Source organism: Hemiscyllium ocellatum, chromosome 45 (genome assembly GCF_020745735.1).
Source record: "Hemiscyllium ocellatum isolate sHemOce1 chromosome 45, sHemOce1.pat.X.cur, whole genome shotgun sequence".
NCBI lineage: Eukaryota > Metazoa > Chordata > Chondrichthyes > Orectolobiformes > Hemiscylliidae > Hemiscyllium > Hemiscyllium ocellatum.
Window position 1 is genome coordinate 31,133,298 of NC_083445.1, and position 25,060 is coordinate 31,158,357.

General features: G+C 48.0%; 1 protein-coding gene across 2 annotated transcripts in view; it reads left to right on the top strand.

Annotated features, from left to right (window-relative positions):
* Positions 1-25,060, top strand: part of pkn1a (protein kinase N1a) — a 207,371-nt gene that overhangs the window by 174,181 nt on the left and 8,130 nt on the right. For both annotated transcript variants that reach the window (XM_060855310.1, XM_060855311.1), the window contains 4 exons: positions 2,405-2,481; positions 6,215-6,357; positions 17,668-17,775; positions 21,778-21,858. In XM_060855310.1, the coding sequence (XP_060711293.1) occupies positions 2,405-2,481; positions 6,215-6,357; positions 17,668-17,775; positions 21,778-21,858 (409 nt within the window). The remainder of the gene's footprint in view (positions 1-2,404; positions 2,482-6,214; positions 6,358-17,667; positions 17,776-21,777; positions 21,859-25,060) is intronic.

Below are 25,060 nucleotides of genomic sequence, written 5' to 3' on the forward strand. Positions count from 1 at the left end.
TACCTGTGCTCCAGGTCCCTATATTCGACAAAACTGCTCAAGGCTCTGGCACTAACTGTGTCGAGTCCTGCCATCTCGCAACAAAATGTAACATGTCACATTTATCTGAATTAAACTCCATCTGCCATTCCTCAGCGCACTGGCCCAGTTGATCAACATCCCATTGTAGTCCTAAATGAATGACGAGCAACAGTGGATCCAGCATTGATCCTTGTGGCAAATGCTGCTCACAGGCCTTCGATCTGAACAATACCCCTGTGGCACCACCATCTCTCTCTCCTACTGTCAGGCTCAGTGTGCATTGGGCTAACTCTCCCTGGATCCCATGTGATCTTCAAAGTTTGTGCGAAGATTTGTAGCTCGGGTGCTCGTTGTTGTGGTTCTGTTCGCCGAGCTGGGAATTTGTGTTGCAGACGTTTTGTCCCCTGTCTAGGTGACATCCTCAGTGCTTGGGAGGCTCCTGTGAAGCGCTTCTGTGATCTTTCCTCCGGCATTTATAGTGGTTTGAATCTGCCACTTCCAGTTGTCAGTTCCAGCTGTCTGCTGCAGTGGCAAGTATATTGGGTCCAGGTCGATGTGCTTATTGATTGAATCTGTGGATGAGTGCCATGCCTCTAGGAATTCCCTGGCTGTTCTCTGTTTGGCTTGTCCTATAATAGTAGTGTTGTCCCAGTCGAATTCATGTTGTTTGTCATCCGAGTGTGTGGCTACTAAGGATAGCTGGTCATGTCGTTTGGTGGCTAGTTGGTGTTCATGGATGTGGGTTGTTAGCTGTCTTCCTGTTTGTCCTATGTAGTGTTTTGTGCAGTCCTTGCATGGGATTTTGTACACTACATTGGTTTTGCTCATGCTGGATATCGGGTCCTTTGTCCTGGTGAGCTGTTGTCTGAGAGTGGCTGTTGGTTTGTGTGCTGTTATGAGTCCTAGTGGTCGCAGTAGTCTGGCTGTCAGTTCAGAAATGCTCCTGATGTATGGGAGTGTGGCTAGTCTTTTGGGTTGTGGCATGTCCTCGTTCCGTTGTCTTTCCCTTAGGCACCTGTTGATGAAATTGCGGGGGTATCTGTTTTTGGTGAATACATTGTATAGGTGTTCTTCTTCCTCTTTTTGCAGTTCTGGTGTACTGCAGTGTGTTGTGGCCCTTTTGAATAGTGTCCTGATGCAACTTCTTTTGTGTGTGTTTCGTAGAACTATGAAAGCAACCATCCCAACACACACAAAAGAAGTTGCATCAAGACACTGTTCAAAAGGGCCACAACACACTGCAGTAGACCAGAACTGCAAAAAGAGGAAGAAGAACACCTATACAATGTATTCACCAAAAACGGATACCCGCGCAATTTCATCAACAGGTGCCTAAGGGAAAGACAACGGAACGAGGACATGCCACAGCCCAAAGGACTAGCCACACTCCCATACATCAGGAGCATTTCCGAACTGACAGCCAGACTACTGCGACCACTAGGACTCATAACAGCACACAAACCAACAGCCACTCTCAGACAACAACTCACCAGGACAAAGGACCCGATACCCAGCATGAGCAAAACCAACGTAGTGTACAAAATCCCATGCAAGGACTGCACAAAACACTACATAGGACAAAGAGGAAGACAGCTAACAACCCGCATCCATGAACACCAACTAGCCACGGAACGACACGACCAGCTATCCTTAGTAGCCACACACTCAGATGACAAGCAACATGAGTTCGACTGGGACAACGCTACTATTATAGGACAAGCCAAACAGAGAACAGCCAGGGAATTCCTAGAGGCATGGCACTCATCCACAGGTTCAATCAATAAGCACATCGACCTGGACCCAATATACTTGCCATAGCAGCTGACAGCTGGAACTGACAACCGGAAGCGGCAGAGACAAACCACTATAAATGCCGGAGGAAAGATCACAGAAGCGCTTCACAGGAGGCTCCCAAGCACTGAGGATGTCACCTAGACAGGGGACAAAACGTCTGCAACACAAATTCCCAGCTCAGCGTCCCATGTGATCTAACTAGACTAATCTGCCATGTGAAATCTTCTCAAAGGCCTTGTTCGTGTGGACAACATCTACCAATTTGCCTTCCCCTCCCATCGTGGTCACAGTTTCCCGTGCACATTGTTGCTTACATTCTGGAAGGAAGATCTGATATACATGAGTCAACTGCCCCATAACATCCCCAATAAGTCCCCAGCCACACTTGGTATTTCAATTCCCTTTTAGACCATTAATACCTTATTGCAATCCAAGGTAATGTAGCTTCTGCAAGGCATTCTCTGTCTGCTGAGCCTTTCCGACTGTGTTTTGAATCATGTCCATGTTTTTATCTGTTCCTCTGCCGGTTTGATTATTCTAAACTTCTCATTTCTTGACACGGGTTGAAGTTTGCCTTTTGTTCCTGCAGGGATTTGAAGCTCGATAACTTACTCCTTGACACACAGGGTTATGTCAAAATTGCCGATTTTGGACTTTGTAAGGAAGGTTGGTATCACTCCTCACCATCAGCCCACCGTGACCTCCTTTGTTTCACTCATGTCTCTCATATCTCACTTTAAAACTGTAAATCCTGCCAACTCCAGGTCATGTATCCATTGCACGGCCCTTTAACTGGACCTATTCCAGTCTGATCAGAAGGGGCTGAGAAAAACTAAGGAAGCTCCTGTCTTATCATTTTAGGAATGGGTGATGTTTTTTAAATTCAGGATACGGGCATTGCACATCAGAACCAGGAGCAGGAGTAGGCCATTCGGCCCTTCTCCACCATTCAATAAGATCATGGCTGATCTTTTCATGGCCTCAGCTCCACTTACCCGCCCTCTCACCATAACCCTTCATTCCTTTATTGTTCAAAAACAATCTACATTACCTTTAAAACATTTACTGAGGTAGCGACAACTACTTCCCTGGGCGGGGAATTCCACAGATTTACAACCCTCTGGGTGAAGAAGGTCCTTCCCACTTCAGTCCGAAATCTGCTCCCCCTAATCTTGAGGCTTTGCCCTCATGTCCTAGCTTCACCCACCAGTGGAAACATCCTCTCTATCTCTATCTTATCTATTCCCTGCATACCTTTATATGTTTCTATAAGGTCCCCCTTCATTCTTCTCAATTCCAAAGACTATAATCCCAGTCTACTCAGTCTCTCCTCATAACCCAAACCCCTCAACTCCGGAATCAACCCAGTGAACCCCCTCTGCACCCCCTCCAGTACACCCTTTCACAAGGAAGGAGACCAGAACTACACCCAGTACTCCAGGGGTGGCCTCCCCACCATCCTGTACAGCTGTAACATAACCTCCCTGCTTTTAAACCCAACCCCTTTAACAATGAAGGACAAAATTCCCTTGGCCCTCCTAATTCCCTGTTGTACCTGCAGACCCACCTTCTGGGATTCATGTACAAGGACACCCAGGTCCCTCTGCAACTTTTTACCACTCAGTAAACCTTTTTACTGTTACTCCTACCAAAATGGATGACTTGACATTTATTAACTTTGTATTCCATCTGCCAGACCTTTGCCCACTTAAAGTATCTATGTTCCAAGTTTGGGAGAAGATTTGTAGCTCAGCTGCTCGTTGTTGTGGTTCTGTTCGCCGAGCTGGGAGTTTTTGTTGCAAACGTTTCGTCCCCTTTCTAGGTGACATCCTCAGTGCTTGGGAGCCTCCTGTCAAGCTTCATCCACTGATTCAATCAACAAACACATCGACCTGGACCCTATGTCGGCCACTGCAGCGGACAGCAACTGACAACCGGAAGCGGCAGAGACAAGCCACTATAAATGCCGAAGGAAACATGACAGAAGTGCTTCACGGGAGGCTCCCAAGCACTGAGGATGTCACCTAGACAGGGGACGAAACGTCTGCAACACAAACTCTCAGCTCGGCGAACACAACCACAACAACGTATCTGTGTTCCTCTGCAAAGTTTCACAGTCCTCTGCACACACTGTTCTACCATTCATCGTGGTGTCATTTGTAAACTTTGACACCGTATACATGGTCCCCAACTCCAAATCATCCATATAAGTTGTGAATAATTGTGGTCCCAACACTGATCTCTGAGACACACCATGAGTCACTGATTGCCAGCCAGAATAGCCCTTATTTGTGCCCACTCTTTGTTTCCTGTTAACCAATTCTCTATCCATGCTGATACTTTACCCATAATGCCATACATATTTATCTTCTGCAGTCGCCTCTTATGCAGCTCCATGTCAAGGCCTTTTGGAAATGTAGGTACACCACATCTACTAGGTCCCCGTTGTCTGCCTTGCTCGTAATGTCTTCACAGAATTCCAACAGATCTGTTAAACATGACTTATCCTTTGTAAACCCATGCTGTGTCTGCCCAATGGAACAATTTCTGTCTGGATGCCTTGCTATTTCTTCCTGAATAATAGATTCTAGCATCTTCCCCACTACTGAGGTTAAGCTAACTGGTCTATAATTCCCCATCTTTTGTCTACCTCCCTTTTTAAACAGTGGTATCAATTTGCTGCTTTCCAATCTGCTGGAACTGCCTCAGAGTCCAGCAAATTTTGGAAAATTATCACAAGTATACTTGCTATTTCTCCTGTCGTCTCCTTTAGCACCCTGGGATACATTCCATCAGGGCCAGCAGCCTCGTCCATCCTTAGCTCCATGAGCTTGCCCAACACTACCTCTTCTGTAGTAATGATTGTTTCCAGGTTCTCACCTCCCTTTGTCCTTTTGTCAATGACTGGCAGGTTATTAATGTCCTTCACTGTGAAGATCGATCCAAGAGACCCCGTTCAATGCCTCAGCCATTTCATCCTTTCCCATAACTAAATGTCCCGTCTTATCCACTAAAGGACCAGCGTTTGCGTTAGCCACTCTCTTTCATTTTATATAATTTATGGAAACTTTTGCTGTCTGTCTTTATATTCTGTGCTGGTTTTTTTCTTGTTTTTTTTTCTTTACAGCTGTTTTTGTGGCTTTCTGTTGACCTGTAAAGTTTTCCAATCTTCTACTTTCCTGCTGTTCATGGCCACTTCCTATGCCTTCTCTTTGAAATTTGACAGCCTTCCCTATTTCCTGAGACACCGGTGGCAGGTTACTCCTCCTCTCACAGTCCTTCCTTTTCACTGGAATATCCTTCTGCTGACTACTTCGAAAAATTGCTTTGAAAATCCTCCGCTACTCGTCAGCTGTCCCACCATAACATCTTTGTTTCCAGTCTACTTTAGACAAGTCCCCCCCCGTTCTATTGTAGTTGCCCTTGTTTAAGCACAGGACCCTCGTATTGGATTTTATTTGTGAGTTTTGAGAAGATTTGTAGCTCAGGTTGCGGGTTCTGGATGTAGGTTTGCTCACTGAGCTGGAAGGTTCATTTTCAGACGTTTCGTCACCATCCTATGTAATATCTTCAGTGAGCCTCCGGATGAAGCACTGCTGAGGTTTCCTGCTTTCTATTTATAGGTTTGGGTTTCCTTGGGTTGGTGATGTCCTTTCCTGTGGTGACATCATTTCCTACGGTGATGTCATTTTCTGTTCTTTTTCTCAGGGTGGTAAATAAAAGAAAAGGAAATGATGTCACCACAGAAAATGACATCACCAACCCAGGGAAACCTAACCCACGCACCCCTATATACCATGGGCAATTTAGCACAGCCAGGTCACCTCACCTGAACATCTTTAGATTGTGGGAGGAAACTGGAGCACCCGGAGGAAAGCCACACAGACACTGGGAGAACGTGCAAACTCCACATAGACAGTCACCCGAGGCTGGAATCGAACCCGGGTCCCTGGGGGAGCAGTGGTAACCACTGAGTCACCGTGCCAGGATGTCAAGGAGCAGATGACCAAAAGCAGTGTTTGGTCACTCCTGCTCCTAACCTCACTACTCGAGGTCTGTCCATTCAGGGCTCTGAACCCCGGGATGGGAAATGGGGTGCAGAAGGGAACAGTGGCTGCAATAAGTTTTGGAGCTGGGGGAATCCTCAGAACCTCCCCAGGTATCACCCACTCTCTGTCTGTATTGGGCCAGCTAATACCAGCAGTGGCTACTGTTTCATCACCTTCACGGAACGTGGGTGCCCTGACTGCTCCAAGTGCCTTATAATTCCAGTTTTCTGTTCGATTCTCAGCTACAAATCACTGCTCTGCCAGTTCCCCTTCAAGAGGCCTTAGTGTCTCCCCCCAACACTGAATTCCCTGTGCAATGGAAAACAAATGCTCTGGTTTTCTCATTGTAGATATGGGCTATGGAGAGCGGACCAGCACTTTCTGCGGGACTCCAGAGTTTCTTGCTCCCGAGGTTCTGACAGACACCTCCTACACCCGAGCTGTGGATTGGTGGGGACTTGGTGTTCTCATCTACGAGATGCTGGTGGGAGAGGTGAGTCCCGAAAGCTAATCTCCCTGTGTCATTTCTCTCAATGTAAAAAGTCTTGTTTGATAAAGGTTGACCAACCCCTCGACTCTGTTCTTTTACTGAAGTTAATTCTGGCTGATGTCTGCCTACCTCTTAACATTTTTGGAGAAACTAGATTGTTCCCAAATTTAGAATCATCACCTTGTACCCACATCAAGTGGAAATGTGTTTCAGCCTTCTGCTTATCCTTTTGCATGTATTCACAAACCCTCTCTTGTTTAAAAACTCACATCCCCCACTCCTTGATTCTCCAATCAGCATGTAGTATCTCTTGAATGTCTGAAAATGCAGCAAAAGGAGGGATTCCAGATCAGTGTCCTGATGTCAAAACTAGTTTTCGGCCCCTTTCTCTCTTCCCCAGCAATCCTGCATCTTAACCTGCTTTAAATACTTGGGAATTTTGCCTCGCACAATATCAACTTTTCCCCTGTATCAAGGCATTAATGCCACCACCAAAACTGTACAATGTCAAAGCACCTCGCGTCTCACACTCCTGAACTACAGGAAATAATTTTTTACTTCATCAAAACACCTCCCAATTTTAAACAGCCAATAAATCTCCTCTCACACCCCCTCAGACCCATAGTCTCACTAACCTGGAACACCAACTTACAGATTGGCCAAGGAACTACACCAAAGACTCAAACACTTAGTAGAAGACTCATCCCACTCCATCCACTCCACCCAAGAATTCCTGAAGACCATCAAAGACACTAAGATGGAAGAGGATGAAATAATGATCTCCTTTGATGTAACAGCCCTGTTTACCTCAATCAACATTAACCTGGCCAAGGGAACACTGACTACACTATTCGAAGACCCAAAGACACAGATACCAAACACCACTAACTTCATCGACAAGGACAGTATCAAGCTAGTGGCCCTGTGCCTTACCACCCACTTCACCTTCAACAACAAAACCTACAGACAATCCAATGGAACCCCCACGGGATCTCCGATATCAGGGGCAATAGCAGAGGCAGTAATGCAGAGACTTGAACAAACAGCTCTGCCAACCATCCAACCCAAACTCTGGGTCTGCTACGTGGGTGACACCTTTGTCATCACTAAATGAAACAAATTAGAGGAAACCTTCAGGATCATCAATAATACCCTTAACTGGCATAAAATTCACTAAACAGGAGGAAAGCAACAACAAACTGCCATTCCTAGGTGTCACAGTAGAACGAACAGCCAATGGGGAACTTCAAACCAACGTCTACAGGAAAACAACACATACGGACCAAATACTGAACTACAGAAACAATCATCCCAACCCCCACAAACAAAGCTGCATCAGAACATTATTTCAATGAGCCAGCACACACTGCAGCACAGAGGGACTACGCAGAGCAGAGGAAAATCACCTCTACCGTGTAATCAAAAAGAACGGGTACCCACTGATCACAGTCTGCCGATTTCTCAGCAACAAACCCAAACAAGCAGATAAAACACATCCAGAAACCCGAGCCACACTCCCCACATCAAAGACATCTCGGAAATGACTGCCAGACACCTCAGACCCCTTGGCATCATGGTAGCCCACAAACCCACCAACACACTAAAACAGCAGGTAATGAACCTGAAAGACCCCATACAGACACCAAACAAAATTAATGCCATTTACAAATTAACATGCAAGAACATTAGACAAACAGACAAAAAACTAGCCCCAGGATACATGAACATCAACTAGCCCCAAAATGACATGACCCTCTCTCACTAGCAACCTCCCATACAGATGAGGAAAGACACCACTTCGACTGGGACAACACATCCATCCTAGGACAGGCCAAACAGAGACACTCACGAGAATTCCTAGAAGCATGGTATTCCAACCGGAACTCTATCAACAAACACATCGAGTTAGATCCCATCTACCAACCCCTGAGAAAAGGAACAGGAAATGACATCACTGACCCAAAGAAACCCAAACGTATAAATAGGAAGCAGGAATTTTCAGCATTGCTTCGCCTGAGGCCCACTGAAGATGTTACCTAGTAGGGTAACGAAACGTCTGGAAATGAACCTTCCACCTCAGCGAGCAAACCTACACTCAAAACCTCAACCTGAGCTACAAATCTTCCCAAAACTCGTTAAAATCTCCCCTCAGCCTGCTGTGGCCCAGTGGGAAGAATCCACATGGAAGTGTAGGTAGTGTTTCTTGTTACCCAGTCCCTACATGATCTGCACTCTCCTGCTTTGTGGTATGATTCCAAAAATGTCTGCTACAACTTCGATGCTACCCTGTTGTTGTTGTATCTTGTACTCAGTTGATGAAATGTGATCATATTTTGGTTCTTGTTTCTAGCTCTGTCTGCATTTGTGTGTGAATCTGACCCCCTCAATGTTGCTCAGACCCTTCAGCGTTGATCATAAATCCCATTCCTCACCTTTCAGCACATGCAAATGCAAATTATATTTGCTCCTGTTCCCTTGTCTGGCTCTGACTTCCGTTTGCATTCTAGCAGTTTGCCAAACCCACTCAGTTGCATTATCAGCAAATGGCAATATTTTGATCACTATTCCAAATTTTGATGCACTTGTTTGACTTAGTTTCGTCAGACACCATCCAGCCCCACTCTAATCCAGAATCTGGTTTCCAGCATCAGCAGTCATTGTTCTTATCTCGTTGATTTTAACCCGACTGCGAATCCTCTTGCAACGATGCCTCCTCTCTCTACAAGAATCTCAGGGAGTCCCTCTCCCACTGCAACTCCCAGCTCATTCCCTCTTCCCTGAAACTCTTCTTCCAGCTCAGCGCTGTCCCATGACTTGTCCGGACTTGTCCTACCTGCCAATCTCCTTTTCCACCTATCCACTCCACCCTCTCCTCCCTGACCTATCACCTCTATCCCCTCCCCCACTCACCCATTGTACTCTATGCTACTTTCTCCCCACCCCCACCCTCCTCTAGTTTATCTCTCCACGCTTCAGGCTCACTGCCTTTATTCCTGATGAAGGGTTTATGCCTGAAACGTCGATTTTACTGCTCCTCGGATGCTGCCTGAACTGCTGTGCTTTTCCAGCATCACTGCTCAGAATCCTGTCTCCCAGGACAGAACCTCCCTGGGTCCTTACCTTCCATCCCACCAACCTCCAGATACATCGCATCATCCTCCACCACTTCCACCACCTACACACAGACCCCACCACCAGGGATATATTTTACTCCCCACCCCTGTCAGCTTTCCGGAGAGACCATTCCCTCTGCGACTCCCTTGTCAGATCCACGCCCTCACCATCAGCCCATAGCCTACTCCCAGCACCTTCCCCTGCCACCACAGGAAGTGCAAAACCTGCAGGAAAATCGATGTTTCGGGCAAAAGCCCTTCATCAGGAATAGAGGCAGGAAGCCTCCAGGGTGGAGAGATAAATGGGGGGGGGGGGGGGGGGGGGGGGGCTGGGGAGAAGGTAGCAAAGAGTACAATAGGTGAACGGGGGAGTGGATGGAGGTGATGGGTCAGAGAGGAGGGTGGAGTGGAGAGGTGGGAAGGAAGATAGGCAGGTAGGACAGGTCAGGGTGTCAGTGCTGAGCTGGAAGGTTGGAGCTGGGGTAAGGTAGGGGGAGGGAAAATGAAGAAACTGGTGAAATCCACATTGATGCCCTGGGGTTGAAGGGTTCGAGGCAGAAGATGAGGCGTTCTCCCTCCAGGCCACGAGGCGGTGGGGTTGATTGGTGCGGGTGTCCCAGAGATGTTCCCTAAAGCGCTCTGCTAGGAGGCGTCCAGTCTCCCCAATGTAGTGGAGACCACATCGGGAGCAACAGATACAATAATGTCATTTACCAATATCATTTATTGTATCCGTTGCTCCCGATGCGGTCTCCTCTACATTGGGGAGACTGGGCGCCTCCTAGCAGAGCGCTTTAGGGAACATCTCCGGGACACCCGCACCAATCAACCACACCGCCCTGTGGCCCAACATTTCAACTCCCCCCTCCCACTCTGCCGAGGACATGGAGGTCCTGGGCCTCCTTCACTGCCGCTCCCTCACCACCAGACGCCTGGAGGAAGACCGCCTCATCTTTCACCTTGGGACCCTGCAACACACGGGATCAATGTGGATTTCACCAGTTTCCTCATTCCCCCTCCCCCCCCCACCTTATCCCAGTCCCAAGCCTCCAAGTCGACACCACTCTCCTGACCGGCTTATCCCCTTTCCCATCTATCCGCCCCACCCTTCTCTCTGACCTATCACCTTCACACTCCCAGCTCCCTTCCTCCCAGCCCCACCCCCCTCCCATTTATCTCTCCACCTCCCCCCGGCCCACAAGCCTCATTGCTGATCAAGGACCGAATACCTAAGATCTCGAGTCTCCTGCTCCTCGGATGCTGCCTGACCAGCTGTGCTTTTCCAGCAACACACTCTTTGACTCTGATCTCCAGCATCTGCAGTCCTCACTTTCTCCCTGTCCCCGAGATATCGCCACTCAGCTCCCCAGGTTCCTCACTCATCATGTCTTCATGGTAAACACTGAAGAAATAGGAATTGAGGACCTCGCCCATCTACTGCCGTTCCACACAAACAGGTCCACTTCAGCCAATGCCCATCATGGAATTGGTCGATAATCCTGTCCCTATACTGAGTCTGAGCCACACAGATTCCTGCCTTAGGGATTAACCCGTCATGTACTTAGCACGGGCATCTGGGTAAACCCCTGCCACAGTCTGTTCTAATGCATCACCGTGGAGCTGCGTGTGTCTACATTCTTCTCCGATTGCCTGGTTGTATCTTGATTAGATTACTTACAGTGTACAAACAGGCCATTGGGCCCAACAAGTCCACACCGACCCGCCGAAGCGCAACCCACCCATACCCCTACATTTAGCCCTTACCTAACACTACAGGCAATTTAGCATGGCCAATTCACCTAACGCGCACATCTTTGGACTGTGGGAGGAAACCGGAGCACCCGGAGGAAACCCACGCAGACACGGGGAGAACGTGCAAACTCCACACAGTCTGTCGCCTGAGTCGGGAATTGAACCCGGGCCTCTGGCGCTGTGAGGCAGCAGTGCTAACCACTGTGCCACCGTGCCGTCCGCTAATCTGTGTAACTTATTCACCTGAGCGTTGCTGCCAGAACACTCCGGAATGAGCCCCTTCCTTGGCTAAATGATCTGCTCTCCAGTAACCTTCCGGGGATGTCTTGTGGTGCTTTCTAACTTTAATCATTACCATACTCCCTTCCACAGGCAGCCTGCAGTCCGTACTGTAATAATGGGCTGATGGTAGTGCCTTCCCATCACTGTCAGCCTGCAGTACGTACTGTAATAAGGGGCTGATGGTAGTGCCTTCCCATCACTGTCAGCCTGCAGTACGTACTGTAATAAGGGGCAGATGGTAGTGCCTTCCTATCACTGGCAGCCTGCAGTACGTACTGTAATAAGGGGCAGATGGTAGTGCCTTCCTATCACTGGCAGCCTGCAGTACGTACTGTAATAAGGGGCAGATGGTAGTGCCTTCCTATCACTGGCAGCCTGCAGTACGTACTGTAATAAGGGGCAGATGGTAGTGCCTTCCTATCACTGTCAGCCTGCAGTACGTACTGTAATAAGGGGCAGATGGTAGTGCCTTCCTATCACTGACAGCCTGCAGTACGTACTGTAATAAGGGGCAGATGGTAGTGCCTTCCTATCACTGACAGCCTGCAGTACGTACTGTAATAAGGGGCTGATGGTAGTGCCTTCCTATCACTGGCAGCCTGCAGTACGTACTGTAATAAGGGGCTGATGGTAGTGCCTTCCTATCACTGGCAGCCTGCAGTACGTACTGTAATAAGGGGCTGATGGTAGTGCCTTCCTGTCACTGGGATTAAAACCTCCAGCTTCCTCGAGTGATGCGTGTTCAGTGAGGCTTTATCACACATTCATGCGCTCAGAGGAAATATCTGCAGGTGAGGGGAACAGATCGGGTTGCTCACTACATAAGCCCCAGATGCTACTCCCAGTTTGGACAATTTGATGGATGGGTCGTTTTAAGACTCATTCAACCAGTGCCTGTGTTTGAGACTTGGTCATGTCTGTCCCACAGCCAGTAATCTGTCTGCCTCCCTCGGTTGTGAACACTCCATCCAAATACATTCTGATGGCTGTGTCTGCTTGGTTCTCCTCTTGTCTCAGTCGAACTGATTTCCCAGCTTTTGCTGCATTTACTCCTGATAATCAATAATTAAATGCCATGACTGGCCAAATCTCAGCGTTATTTGTGGAGGCGACAAGTCTCAGCGTTACCTGCTGTCACGGACTGTCAGTCACCTTGGCTGCCTCGCCCTGTACTTGGCAGGAGAAACTGTATTGTTCTGTGGTTTTGGGCTTTACTCCTCAATTATCACATCTCCTGGAAAACATCCATCATCGTGTTTATGCTGAGTGAATATCCCTTTGTATTTTACAATTACCTCCGACATACCCAGCTCCTTGGCTTCAGTCAGAGGATTAAACCAAAACTGTCCTACTGTACTGACTCCGTTAGCACGTGGATGGTTAGGATGGTGCATGGAGTGTACATGACTGGAGATAATTGCCAAATGCAGGCATTCACTGGGTCGAAACTAAGATTGCCCCTTGTCATGTATTCGATGGTAAGTATGTCAAGTCTGCACCTGGCGACAGTGGGTTAAAGTAACAGGGAACTGGCATGTAATGTCACCTCGTTTAAAGTCAGTCAGTTCTGTAATGTTCCCTTCTTATACAGGGTCGGTAAACCCACTTAAAGCAATCGTCCTTGTCGCCCCCAAGGGTGTATTATTAAACCTAGAGGTGTTCAGTGTTGTGCAGGAACAGCTAGTATCCCAAAGAAATTCTGTGGGGCCACCTCCCCATTGACTGGGGTGGCTCAGCAGTTAGCACCACTGCCTCACAGCACCAGGGTCCTGGGTTCGATTCCCACCTGTCTGGTGTTTGCACATCCTCCCAGTGTCTGTGTGGGTTTCCTCCGGGTGCTCCAATTTCCTCCCACAATCCAAAGATGTGCAGGTCAGGGGAACATTTAGCCGTGCTCAATTGCCCCATCGTGTTCGGTGTGTTATTCAGGGGTAAATATAGGGTGGGGGGGGGGGGTTTCTCTTCAGAGGGGGGGTGTGGACGTGTGTTATTCAGGGGTAAATATAGGGTGGGGGGGGTGGGTTTCTCTTCAGAGGAGGGGTGTGGACGTGTGTTATTCAGGGGTAAATATAGGGTGGGGGGGTGGGTTTTCCTTCAGAGGCATGGGATAGACTTGTTGGGCCAAAGGGCCAGTTTCCACACTATAGGGAACCTAGTCTAATCCTAGTGGCCTGCCTACACTACCCCACCTGGTGGTGGCGACCCAGAATGGGGAGGTAGAGGCCTGGCACATGCATGAGGATGCCGTGTAGGTTGGGAGCGGGGGGGCTGTATGGGTTGGCTCGTACCCACAGCATGAACTGGAGTGATGCCCGCTCTCGCCTCTGGGTTCCCATTGTGGGTGCTGGTTCCTGTGGCTGTGAGTGTAGCTGTGTATGGGCTGGACATTCCTGTGCCAAGTGCCCCGTGTGCCCGCAGTGGTGCCTCGACACTGGCTGCCAAGGGTTCCCTTGCTGTGTCCCTCGATCTCTCCCTGAGGTTTGGTCAGGTGGGATTGAGTTTCCCTGGTCAGAGCTTCCCCGTCTGCCTTCCTTCCTCCACACCAGACCCTGCTTGGAGGTTCAGAAAGGAAACATTTATCTTCCTTTCTCCGCCTTGTCTTTATTCAGATCGTGGGCTTCTTTCTCCCACACCTGGGACATTCCCCTCAGGACCCAGGCCTCATTGTAACTCGGCTCGGTGGGATCGAAACTCAGGCGTAGGTTCCTGCTGTCTTCGGTGGTGTGTGAAACTCGGATCCTAGCCCAGTTAGCTGGGTCAGCCTCGGGTAACTGATCCGTCTCTAAATCCTCCTGTAAAGTGTAACCAGAAGTGACTGGCAAAGGCAGCCGGGTGTCCCACTTCCTTTTGCTTGTCGTTGTTTAACCCATCCACGTAGCCTCGCTGTTTTCATGTCTGCGAGAGCTCTGACTGCTGTATTTCTTGGGGCTGGGATTGCGGGCTGTACTGACTGGCTTAAACACATTACAGTGAGTCACAGCTCCTCCCTTCCCCAGCCCCATGGAAAACCTTCTGCTGTCTGACCTTCTCAAAGAATGTAAATGAATCAGCTGGAGGTTCACATTTGGGATTTTCTTTTGCGATCTCTGCCAGCTGTGCTTCGGTAAATTAGGGTGGTGTATGTGACTGGGGATGCTTCAGCCCTGACCCACCTTTCCCTCATTACCAGGTTCATTCCAACAGGGGCATGTTCCCAGGGACGCTGAACGGGTTGGCTCCTCTGGGAAGGGTGAGGGTAGATCCCAATCCACCCCTGCTCCTGGCATACTGCTGGGCAGCTTCCCTGAGCTCATCTCAGTCTAACCCTTGTTCCTGTCTTTCCTCCCTAACCTCTCCATATGTACACATGATCCCATTTCTAACCGAGAGCAGTGCTTGTTCCTCTCCTGCAGCCGGGTGATGTGGTCTGTAGCTACCTGCTGCTTCTCCATATCTGCCTGCTCTCGTACTTGTACTGTGCCTTGTAAAACCGCGCATTGGCTCCGTTCCTTCTCTAACACTGCTCACTGAGTATCCTGATACACTCGCTCACACTGCCCAGTTGGAGTGGGCTTGCCTGATTCCTCTCACCCTGAGCTGCATTTTTCAACATTAACTCCGCAATCTCTCTTTTTCACCTTCTCTAGCTCTTTCCAGACAGTTTGTAATTCCTGCTCTCTTTCTAATTACTGCCCTAAACAGCACATTATCTCTGTCACCTTCTCAAGTTTGGAATCCTGCTTCCCTTCCCTTCTCCTAAGACTATCCCAGTCCTTCTGCCGTAGGGATCCGGGTCCCGTTTCATCAATGCTGTCCGTATGGGCCACTTTTCCTGATTGAGATACTCTCTCGGTTTTGTTTCCCATATGGGACCATCCTCTGCCATTATCAGTTAAACTACAGGTTATAGTGGATGGATCAGACTGAGGGTACGGCTTTCGCTGGGTTCCAGCCCTAATCCCACTGGGTCTTCAACAACTTCTGGTGTTTTACCTGACCTATCCCAAACACACCTGGAAGCAGTGGTTTGCTGGATTTGGAGTAAATACTTGTTGGCCTTATCTTATACGGAACAGTTCAGTTTTGACCTTCTGTTCTGATTGAGTTACTGAGTTGGGCCTTTGTGTGGGACAGCTGTCCTCTAACAACGGGCTCAGTCGAAATCTGGCGGAATATTAGGTTCAATGGGATTCGATCTTGGAGTGACAGACACTTGTTATCCATGTCCCATAGGGGACCCAATTTGTTGTACCTGTCCCACAGTGTGCTTACGTTCTGATATTCAGCAAAAGAGCTTTGAGTCAACTCTTAATACACAATAATACTTGTTTATTTGACACAATTAATGTTCGAACAGTTAAGTATACTGTAAACTACTGATAAACACTACAAACTACCTGATGCTTTAACTCGATATGATGGTATGCCACCCACACTCGAACTTGGCTGGGCTCCACATGGTGACGTCGTCTGGTTTGATCCCAAGGGTCTTCTCTTTCAGTGGTTACTACGCTGAGTGGGGGGGTTTGTGACCATTCTTATCCCTCTGAGTCTTTGTGCCTGTTTGGGAGGGTCTTGAGGGTCAGGTTTGATTTCCCTGATCAATCAGACCCAACCAAGGGTTGGCACATTGATGGCAAGGTGGCTCCTAGGTGTCCATTATAGTATGTGCTGGGTGCAGGCAGTCTCCGTGTCTAGAGAGTGATTCCCTGCTCCTGATTGTCCCAACAGTGACGTTCCATTGCCCCATTCAAGTCCAACTTCAGGTGGGTGTTGGAGGGTCTGTCACTGTCCGGGTAGCTGCAGCCTGCCTGGGTTTTGCATAATGCTTATTGGCGTCATGTTCGTCAAGGCTGGCTTTCCTTTCCCAGCATGCTTTAGTTTATGGCCACTTTATCAAAGTTCATCATAAATCAGTTATTTTGGGCAGTCTGTCCGGCCACACAGATATCCACGGAGTAATCAAACCTCCACCCTACAGCTTCCACCCCGATATGATACTTCTGACAAAAACAAACTTCAAGCTTCTATCCCTCTCTGGTTTTGTTCACAATGCACTCTTTGTTAGACTGGTTGGCACCAGCCTTCCTGGGATGGTCCCTGTTAATATCATCAACCGCTCCGAAAGCTAGTGCTTCCAAATAAACCTGTTGGACTATAACCTGGTGTTGTGGGATTTTTAACTTTGTTATCCCTGACTCATTAACTGAGCAGAGCAGGCGTTAATAATCAGTAGGAGAGTGGGCCTGGTGTTATCAACCTTTCTGGTGTCCTCAATCAATCATCAAAATTTCAGGGGCCAATTCATGTAATTCTGCAGCCAAATTTCTATCGTCGATAACAGATTGTACGTATTCATTCTGCACTCTCAGTTCATCGGTTTTATTTCAAATGCTGTATTGATTCAGATACACAGCCTTGACTTTTATCTTTTTATTCCCTTTGTACATCTGTTGGTTGACACATCACTTTATACTCTCCATCCCTTCCTGTAACAATCTGTTATCTCTCGTATCAATCGCTTTCTCTTGGCCTTGACTCTTTGATTTACAATGCGTTCCCAGATTTGATCCCTTGCCCCTAAAATCCTCTCTGCTTCCATGGATATGTGGTTGGGAAGAGTGCTGCTCCAGCCTGGTTCAGACAGAACCAGCCGATCTGTGCAGATCCTCCCTTCCTCAGCGTTGGTTCTAATGCCTCCTGAAGTAGAACCCATCTTCCCCAGGCCAGTCACACATTCATCTCTCTGATCTCACTCTGCCCGATGCTAGTTTTTGTGGAACTAAAGTAATCATTATGCCTTTGAGTTTGTGCGTCTTATTTTGGTGCCTCGCTCCACAAACTGACCTTGCAGAGCCTCCTCCTTGGTCCAACCTATGCTGCCATTCCCCATGAGGACTGTATCCTCCCTCCTGTTCACGTTCCTCCCCAACCCTGAGCTGATGTGCCGAACCCTGGCACCACGCAGGCAATACAGCCATCTGGGACTCCCACTGTTAGCTGCAGAAAGTGATGTCAAACTGTCCCCTACATTCTTTCTTCCTCCAACAACTGCATGAGCTCAGTCCAAAGTGCTATCAGGGGAAGGAATGGTATTGTACAACATTAACACAATCTCAGTTGTGCAACTTCGAGGTAATTTATCTTGAATTGAACACTGATTGAATTTTCGTTGTTTGTCTTGCAGTCTCCGTTTCCTGGGGATGATGAGGAGGAAGTATTTGACAGCATTGTCAACGACGAGGTTCGATACCCACGATTCCTGTCTACTGAGGCCATCGCTGTAATGAGAAGGGTAAAGGATTAGTTTCCCTCATCTCACCATTCATTGAAAGCTTTAACCGAGAGGGTACACAAAAATAATAGAGTAAGGAATAAGGTCAGAGACTGAAGGTTGCAAAACAAGTGACACGGATAAAGAAACCGACAAGAGGGTGTGCCTGAGAGGGTGGTCACCAAAGTAGGCTTTGAGAAGGTATATAAAGACAGAAAGAAACAAAGTGGTCGGGGAATTATTGTACAGGTGGGCAAAACCCGATTTAATAGCCCCAATCAGTGTTGATCATCATCATTCTGAAACATGACAATAAATTCTGACACCAGCGTGTGTGCAGTTCAATAGAAATCCAGTATTCACCAACTCCCGGTTATTCAAGGTTTTGCAGAGAGAAATCTCAAAAACTGCTTGAATTGACTTGCATTTCCACATTTAAATTCTGTTAATTTTATTATACAGATCTTAGAATAAGATGTAATTGGGTTTTAAACTTCGATTCAGTCATACTTATTCCTGAACAACCTCTCTAGCCCTGAAAAGCTAATTTTATATAGGAGTTAAAAATTTATTGTGTGAGAAATCCCATAAATATTTATGTTTTTTTTAAAGAAAAATAATGATGATTCTCCTAATATAGTCTGTCTGTCCCTATTTTTATCTTGGTCCTTGTGAAATGACAAAGTGGAGGCTAATCAGTGTGTTTTACTCCTTGATTGGCTGGCTGTTAGAATTCTTCAATATGATTGGAATTGGAGAAATCCCTACAATGTGGAAGTAGGCCATTTAACCCATCAAGTCCATGCTGACCGACTGCTGGGCAGACCCACTCCCCTACCCTGTTCCTAGAACCCTACATATCCAATTACTGGTCCACCTAACGTACTGCTAGATTCCCGGACACTGGACATTTTCCCACGGCCGATCCAGCTGATCTTTGTACTATGGCAGGAAACCCACGCAGACACGGGGAGAATGTGCAAACTCCTCGCAGAGTTGCCTGAGGCTGGAATCGATCCCAGGTCCCTGGCACTGTGAGGCAGTAATACCAACCACTGAGCCACCGTCTGTTTCCTATTGGATGCTTCGCCTGTTTGATGACTTCACTGGTGCTGGGTTCTTGACATTCCCTACAGCTGGGGCCAGGATCCAAATAAAAATCAGGAAAGGGGCCACCCACATCTCGAGGTCTCTGTGGATGGACAGCTTTCTTCAAGCTCTGTGATGAGTGTTGATACACTGATTCCCTCAACTGTTAACACTTTTTAGTCGGCTTAGATTTGACGATGTTTCAGTAACGTAAATGGGAATTGTAAATTGAGAGCGTGTAGAATCCCAGACAAAGCAGACTCTGAGGGAATTGCCTGGGAAACCTTTAGATTCTGGCCCTCAGAATTCAGTGAGAACCATTGCTGTTAAGTAAGTAGCTACTCAAAAGAGGTTGGGCCGTTAAAATCTTGGTCTAACTGTGGCAACTATTAACTTGGCCCCTCAGCTTATCACACCAGCCACAAACTACACCTCCCTCGACACCTAACATCCATCCCCTCCATCCCACAAACAAAGACTGATATTCCCCCACCCTGACCAATCGTAAACAGCCATCCCCCGATTCCCTCCCACTGACCTAACTGGGCCCTAACCAAACCTGATAGTCAGTTTATAAACCTACCCCCCCCCCCACCGAAACTGTCAAAGCAATGCTGGTCAATTAAATCACAGGGTCTGCTGCTGTAAGAAAGGGGACGTGGGGGGCAGGGAGTGGGGGGGAAACGCACGATGGGGGAGTCGGTGGGGGGTGGATAGAGGGAAAATTGGGACAAATCAAAGCACTGCACAAGAGTGGTGTAAAAGGGATGGTAGGATGGTGATGCGGCAGGAGATGAGATAAAAAGGAAAAGATTAACATCAAGAACAATGCCCAGCTCATCGCCCAAATCACAATGGAGTCGCTTACCGTCACTCTGACTCTGAGCTGAGTCATTGGTCTCTCTCATGTATTCCCACATTGTACTGGTTATTCAGTCTCTGCTCCTGTCCGTTTGTATTTCATTCCTTACCCGCTTATCCCTCGCTCCTTTGAAAGTGATGTTCTTTTTACAAAAGATGCGAAACCTGCTGGTGCACCAGCTCCCTCCCCTCCATCCAGGGCCCCAAGCCGTCCTTCCAGGTGAGACTGAGGTTCACCTGCCTCTCCTCCAACCTGTATCAGGGTGCTCCCGGTGTGGTCTTCTCTACATGAGGGAGACTGAGCGTAAACTCAGGGCACTGAGCATCGCAGCTGGGGCTGCAGGGGCTGACCAGACCACCCAGTCACCCCCCCCCCCCCCCCCCCCCCCCCCCCCCATTTTAATTCCTCTTCCCACTCCCCCTCTGACCTGTCCATTCTTGGCCTCCCCCATTGTCACAGTGAATCAGACTGCAACTTGGAGGAACAACACCTCACCTTCTGCCTGGGCAGCCGACAGCCCAGGGGACTCAACGTTGAATTCTCCGATTTCAAATAACCTCCCTTGCCATCGCCTGGCTCCCTTTCCAGCCCCTCCCATCGACCCATTGGGTCATACCCTCCAGCTGTGTTTACCCATCCACCCCGCTGCCTCTCACCACCACCCCCCCCCTTATCTGCAGCTCCCCACACCCCCACCCCCAGCCCCAGCCCTAATGAAGGGCTATTCCCAAAACGTTGCCGCCTCCCCCTCCTGGCTGTATTCTGGCAGCCTCCTGCTTGTTTGGCTGTTTGGGTTCCTGACCTTGACGAAGGGTCTGGTACATTGGCTGACTTTGCTTCTCTATGGAAGTTGATTTTATTCCCCCCCCCCGGATTGTGGGTGTTTCTCTGGGTCCCATCGATGAGGGGTCAGGCTGAGAACTCACTCCTGGCCCGGGCTGGTTACAGACCCAGACACAGCCATTAGAGAACAATTGCTGTTTCCAGATAAAGTGACCATCGATGCTTCCAAACGATAAAGCTGAAAATAAACTTTGGAAAGGCAGCCGGGGAGGGGTGTTTAAAAATGCAACTTAACGGGAAAGTATTTAAAGGAGGAGAAATTGGAATTCAGAAAAGACCAGAGGCTGAGAGAGAGTGTAATAAGTTGGTGTAACTGGGTGGTATCTGGCTGCAGCAAACGACTGAGGTAAAGGGATGTGACTGAGACAAGGGGGAAGATTCATAGTCGCTTGGTAATACAGAACTTGAGTATTGCTGAAAAAAGCTGTGCTGTCAGCGCTTTTCATTTTACATTCATCGGGATTGACACAAGCCCACCAGAGTTCAGAGGGAACTGCAATTTGTACCAAATAACAACCAACTTGCATTATTTTCTCATGGAGTTTAAATTGTTTCTCTCTTTGCAATTTAGTATTCGTGTATCTGTCCTGATAAAGGCAAGGTGGGAAACTTCAAAACCAAGAGTTTTACTTTCAGTGATGATCGTGTTGTCCTGGGATTGCTGAGCATTCCCATTGGGCATTTGTTGGAAGTTATGGATGAGTGGAATCTGTTGTGGATCAGCATTCATTCGGCAGAACAGGGGTCAGGTTGGAGACTGTGTGAGTGGAGCATGGATTTAATGTATTAGGATCTGGATGTGACAAAAGCAAGGGTAAGGATTTTAAATTCCTGATCAGATGATGTGGGAAAGGTGGAGGATAGGTGTCTGTGAAAGGAAGCTCTCCCGGTGATGGGGGAGATGTGAGGTGAAGTTTAACCAAGCCTTGCCTTTCGGTGATCTTGGTTTAACTGTTGCTGGAGTGCAGAGCTGGTGCCGGGACTCAAAGCTGGAGGCTTTTGACTTGCCCGTGCTGAGTCGGAAGAATTTACTCATCCAGGATTTGATGTTGGATACCGTCTAACAGCAGAGATTGCTTTAGTGATAGAGAGCACATGCTGATCTCTCCTATTAACACTTATCTTTGTTTTGTATGTGCCTAACTTTGAACTTCAGCCAGGTGAGATGTTGTGATATTGTAACGTATGTCAGGTGACCGAATGATGATGAAGACTTTCTTGTTGTCTAGTTGTTACGGAGGAATCCTGAGCGTCGGTTGGGATCCAGTGAACGGGATGCTGAAGAAGTGAAGAAGCAACCATTCTTCAGGGTGAGTGATCAGATCAAGCTGTCCTTCCTTCAGACCAGAAGATATGGGAGCAGAATCAGGCCATTCAGCCCATTGGTCTGCTCTTCCTTTTGATCATGGCTGTTATGTTCCTCAACCCAGTTCTCCTGCCTTCTCCCTGAATCCTCGATCCCCTTACTAATCAAGACCTAATCCATCTCTGTCATAAAGACACTCAATGATTTGACCTCAAAAGCCTTCTGCAGCAGAGTTTCACAGATTCACCACTCTCTGAAGAAATTCCTCCTCATCTCCGTTCTAAAGGGTCATCCCTTAGCAGTGAGGCTGTGCCCTCAGGTCCGGATCTCTCCTACTAGTGGAAACACCTTGTGTATAACCCACTCAGTCCAGGCCTCTTAGTATTCACGAAGTTTCAATCACATCCACTCATCTTTCTCAACACCTCTGAGTACAGACCCGAACTCCACATCTGCTGCTCATCTGGCAACTCCCTTGTTCTCAGCACATCGTTCCTTCAATATGGGATCAAAACTACTTCCCATATTCCAAATGTGCTCTGATCAGAACTGTACCCAGCCTCAACAATAATCCCTGCTCTTACATTCTCGTCCTCTTGGAGTGAATGCTAACATTGCATTTGCCTCCCAACTGCCAAACAAGCCTAGGATTCAAAGTCCCTTTCAGATTTCTAAAGCCTTTCTCCATTTAGAAAATAGTCTGTGCCTCTCTTCTTCCGACTAAAGTGTCTATCCGAGCACATTCCCAGATTGTATTCCATGTACCACTTCTTTACCCACTCTCCCAGCCCATCCAAGCCCTTCTGCACTTGCCCCCCACCTCCTCAACACGACTTGTTGCTTCCCCCAGTTTCATATCCACCTGCAAACCCAGCAACATGCTCCTGCTTCCTTTGACCAGATCGTTGATGTCTCAAATGAACCGTTGTGGTGTCAACACTGACTTCGGTGAAACTCCACTTGTCCCCAGCTGCCAATCCTGAAAAGGTCGGCTTTACCCTCAGACTCTGCTATCGGCTGGTCAGTCAGTCCACACCCTGCCGCCCACAGCCAAGTCCCAGAGCCTGTTTCCTTTGGTAATTTTATAGCTTTCTAATTGACCAGGCCAGATTTTTAACAGATAACTTTGTTTATCTTATCATGTGATGACACTGAGCTCGTTGGTAGAACAATGCAGGGCTGGGTCTTCATGTCACTCTGCAGGAGCAGGGACCCCCATTTAATCTCAAAATCTTCAACCCTTCAGCTGTGGATGGAAGGGAGCATTGCTCATCCCTACAATGTGGAAGCAGGCCATTCAGCCCACTGAGTCCACACCAACCCTCCAAAGAGCATCCCCCCCCATCCTATCCCTGTAACCTTGCATGTAGTTTGGCTAGTCCACCTAGCCAGCACGCCATTGAACACCATGGGCTATTGAGCATGGTCAGTCCACCAACCTGCACACCTTCCGACTGTGGACGGAAACCCAGGCATCCAGAGGAAACCCAGCCTGACACAGGGAGAATGTCCACACACTTCCCCCCCCGAGAACAGATTAGAACCTGGGACCCTGGCGCGGTGAGGCATTAACAATTCAGTTACCATGCCAGCCACCCTTTGTTTGTTTTTATCCCGTATTTATTAGCGATGTTTGAGATGGTTTGTCGCTCAGGATGATGTAAGTATGTAAGTTAGCTTGGCTGAACTGTACAGTTTGTTTTCAGATATTTCATCACCATGAGAGTCTCTGGTGAAGAGCTAGTGGTGTGTCCTGCCTCTCTCTCTCTCTCTCTTGTAGGGTTTGGTTTGTTAAGGTGGGTGATGTCATTTCCTGTTCTTGTTTTCAAGGGAAGGTGGATAGGGTCTAAGGCGATGTGTTTATTGATGGAGTTCTGGTTAGAATGACATGCCTGTAAGAATTCTTGTGCATATCTTTGTTGCTCCTGTCCTAGGATGTGTGGGTCGTCCCAGTCAAAGTGGTGACCTTTGTCTGTCTGTATAGAAACTCGTGGGAGTGGGCCATGTTTTTTTTGTGGTCAGTTAGTGTCCATGTATCCTGGTGGCAAGTTTCCTGCTAATTTGTCCGATGTAGTGTTTTTTTTTACAGTTCTTGCACGGTATCTTGTGGCGGTTCATTAGTTGCTGGTTAAGCGTGTTGGTAGGTCCGCCGAGGTGTGTGAGTAGTCTGGAGGTCATTTCTGATATGCCTTTGATGTAAGTTTGTGCAGCTATAGTTTCTGGTTGCGTTGAATTTGCTTGTTTGGTTTGTTTGTGAGGAGGAGTGTGTTTATTGGGTCCCCAGTTTTCTGAATCATGTTGTCTCGATATTTTTCTCCTGCAGTTTAGTCCTTGGGTGCTGCAGTGTGGTGGAGATGGTTGGAACAATGTCTGGATGCAGCTCCGTTTGTGGGTGTTGGGATGATAGTTTCTGAAGTTCAGTGTTTGGGCTGTGTTTGTTGTTTCTCTGTAGTTCTCCATTAACTGTACGTTCAGCTGTCACGTTTAGGAATGGGAGTCTGCTGTTCTCCTCCTGTTGTGTGAATTTGTTGCCTGTCAGGATATTGTTGATGGTGTTGTATGTTTCCTCTCATTTGTTCCGGTTTGTGATGACAGAGGTGTCGTCCACGTAGCGGACCCAGAGTTTGGGTTGGGCAGGTGGGAGGGCAGCTTGTTCAAGTCTCTGCATTCCTGCTTCTGCTATCAGCCCTGGCATTGGGGACCCCTGGATGTTCCGTGGACTTGTTTGTTGGTTTTGTTATTGAATGTGAAGTGGGTGGTGAGGCACTGGTCCAATAGCTTGAGGATATTGTCTTTGCTGATGAAGTTGGTGCTGCCTGGTGTTTGTGGGCCTGGTTTTCCTAGTGCTGATGCCAGTGTTACTTTGACCAAGTCAATGTTAATTGGTGTGAAAAGAGCTTCAGCGTCAAAGGAGACCATTATTTTGTCCTCTTCTATCTTGGTGTCTTTGGCAGTGTTCCGGAATTCTTGGGTGGAGTGAGTGGAGTGGTGTGAATCTTCAGTTAGGTGTTTATGTTTTGCTGGAGTTTTTGTATATGGGTGTAGCAGGTAGGGAGACTGTGGGGCTGAGGGGGAGCCAGGTTTGTGTATTTTTGGTCATCTGTAGAAGGGTGATGTGTTCGATCCATCTGGTTTCATATTCTGGAAGTCGGTCCTGTTTAATTCTCCTGATGTTTTATCTCCCTGTTGGAAAGGATGAGATTCTG